This window comes from Saprolegnia parasitica (genome assembly GCF_000151545.1).
Source record: "Saprolegnia parasitica CBS 223.65 unplaced genomic scaffold supercont2.179, whole genome shotgun sequence".
NCBI classification, from domain to species: Eukaryota; Oomycota; class Saprolegniomycetes; order Saprolegniales; family Saprolegniaceae; genus Saprolegnia; species Saprolegnia parasitica.
This window is the reverse complement of record NW_012156573.1, coordinates 16,456-16,955: the sequence shown is the minus strand read 5'-3', so window position 1 is coordinate 16,955 and position 500 is coordinate 16,456. Positions and strand designations below refer to the sequence as shown.

Here is a 500-nt window from a genome sequence, read left to right as displayed (position 1 = left end):
TGTTCCTTGGCATGCTCTCGGACTGTTTTCCGCTCTTTTGGCTACCGCCGCAAGCCGTGGATGCTCCTCGGCTGGGCGATTGCGACCACCGGGCTCTGCATCATGACCTTCTCGCCGTTTCCCGCGCCGTACTGCGACGACGCGTGCCTCGCCAAGACAGCAGCGTTCAACTATGATGCGCCCAACAGCGGCTTCCCATTCATTGTGCTCTCGGTCCTTGTCGGCTTTGGCTACGTCATGGCCGACTGCGCCGCCGACGCCATGGTCGTCGAGTACGCCCAGCGCGAGCCTGCGGCGATCCGCGGGCGCACGCAAACCGCCGTCTACACGAGCCGGTACATGGGCCAAATGCTCGCGCAATGCTCGATCGCGTTTCTTCTCAACGGACCCGCGTACGGTGGGTCGTTCACGTTTAGCGTGTCCCCGAATGTCATGTACGGCATCTGCCTCGTCCCGTGCGCGCTCATCGTGCCCAGCACGCTCCTCTTCCTCGTTGAAGT

General features: G+C 62.8%; 1 protein-coding gene across 1 annotated transcript in view; it reads left to right on the top strand.

The window, feature by feature from the left end:
- Positions 1–60: 60 nt before the first annotated feature.
- The window catches only part of SPRG_21600 (hypothetical protein), a gene marked incomplete at both ends in the record, with an annotated part of 1,627 nt that continues 1,187 nt past the window's right edge, over positions 61–500 (top strand). Inside the window, one exon of the mRNA XM_012354737.1 lies at positions 61–492. Coding sequence (XP_012210127.1) covers positions 61–492 — 432 coding nt within the window. The remainder of the gene's footprint in view (positions 493–500) is intronic.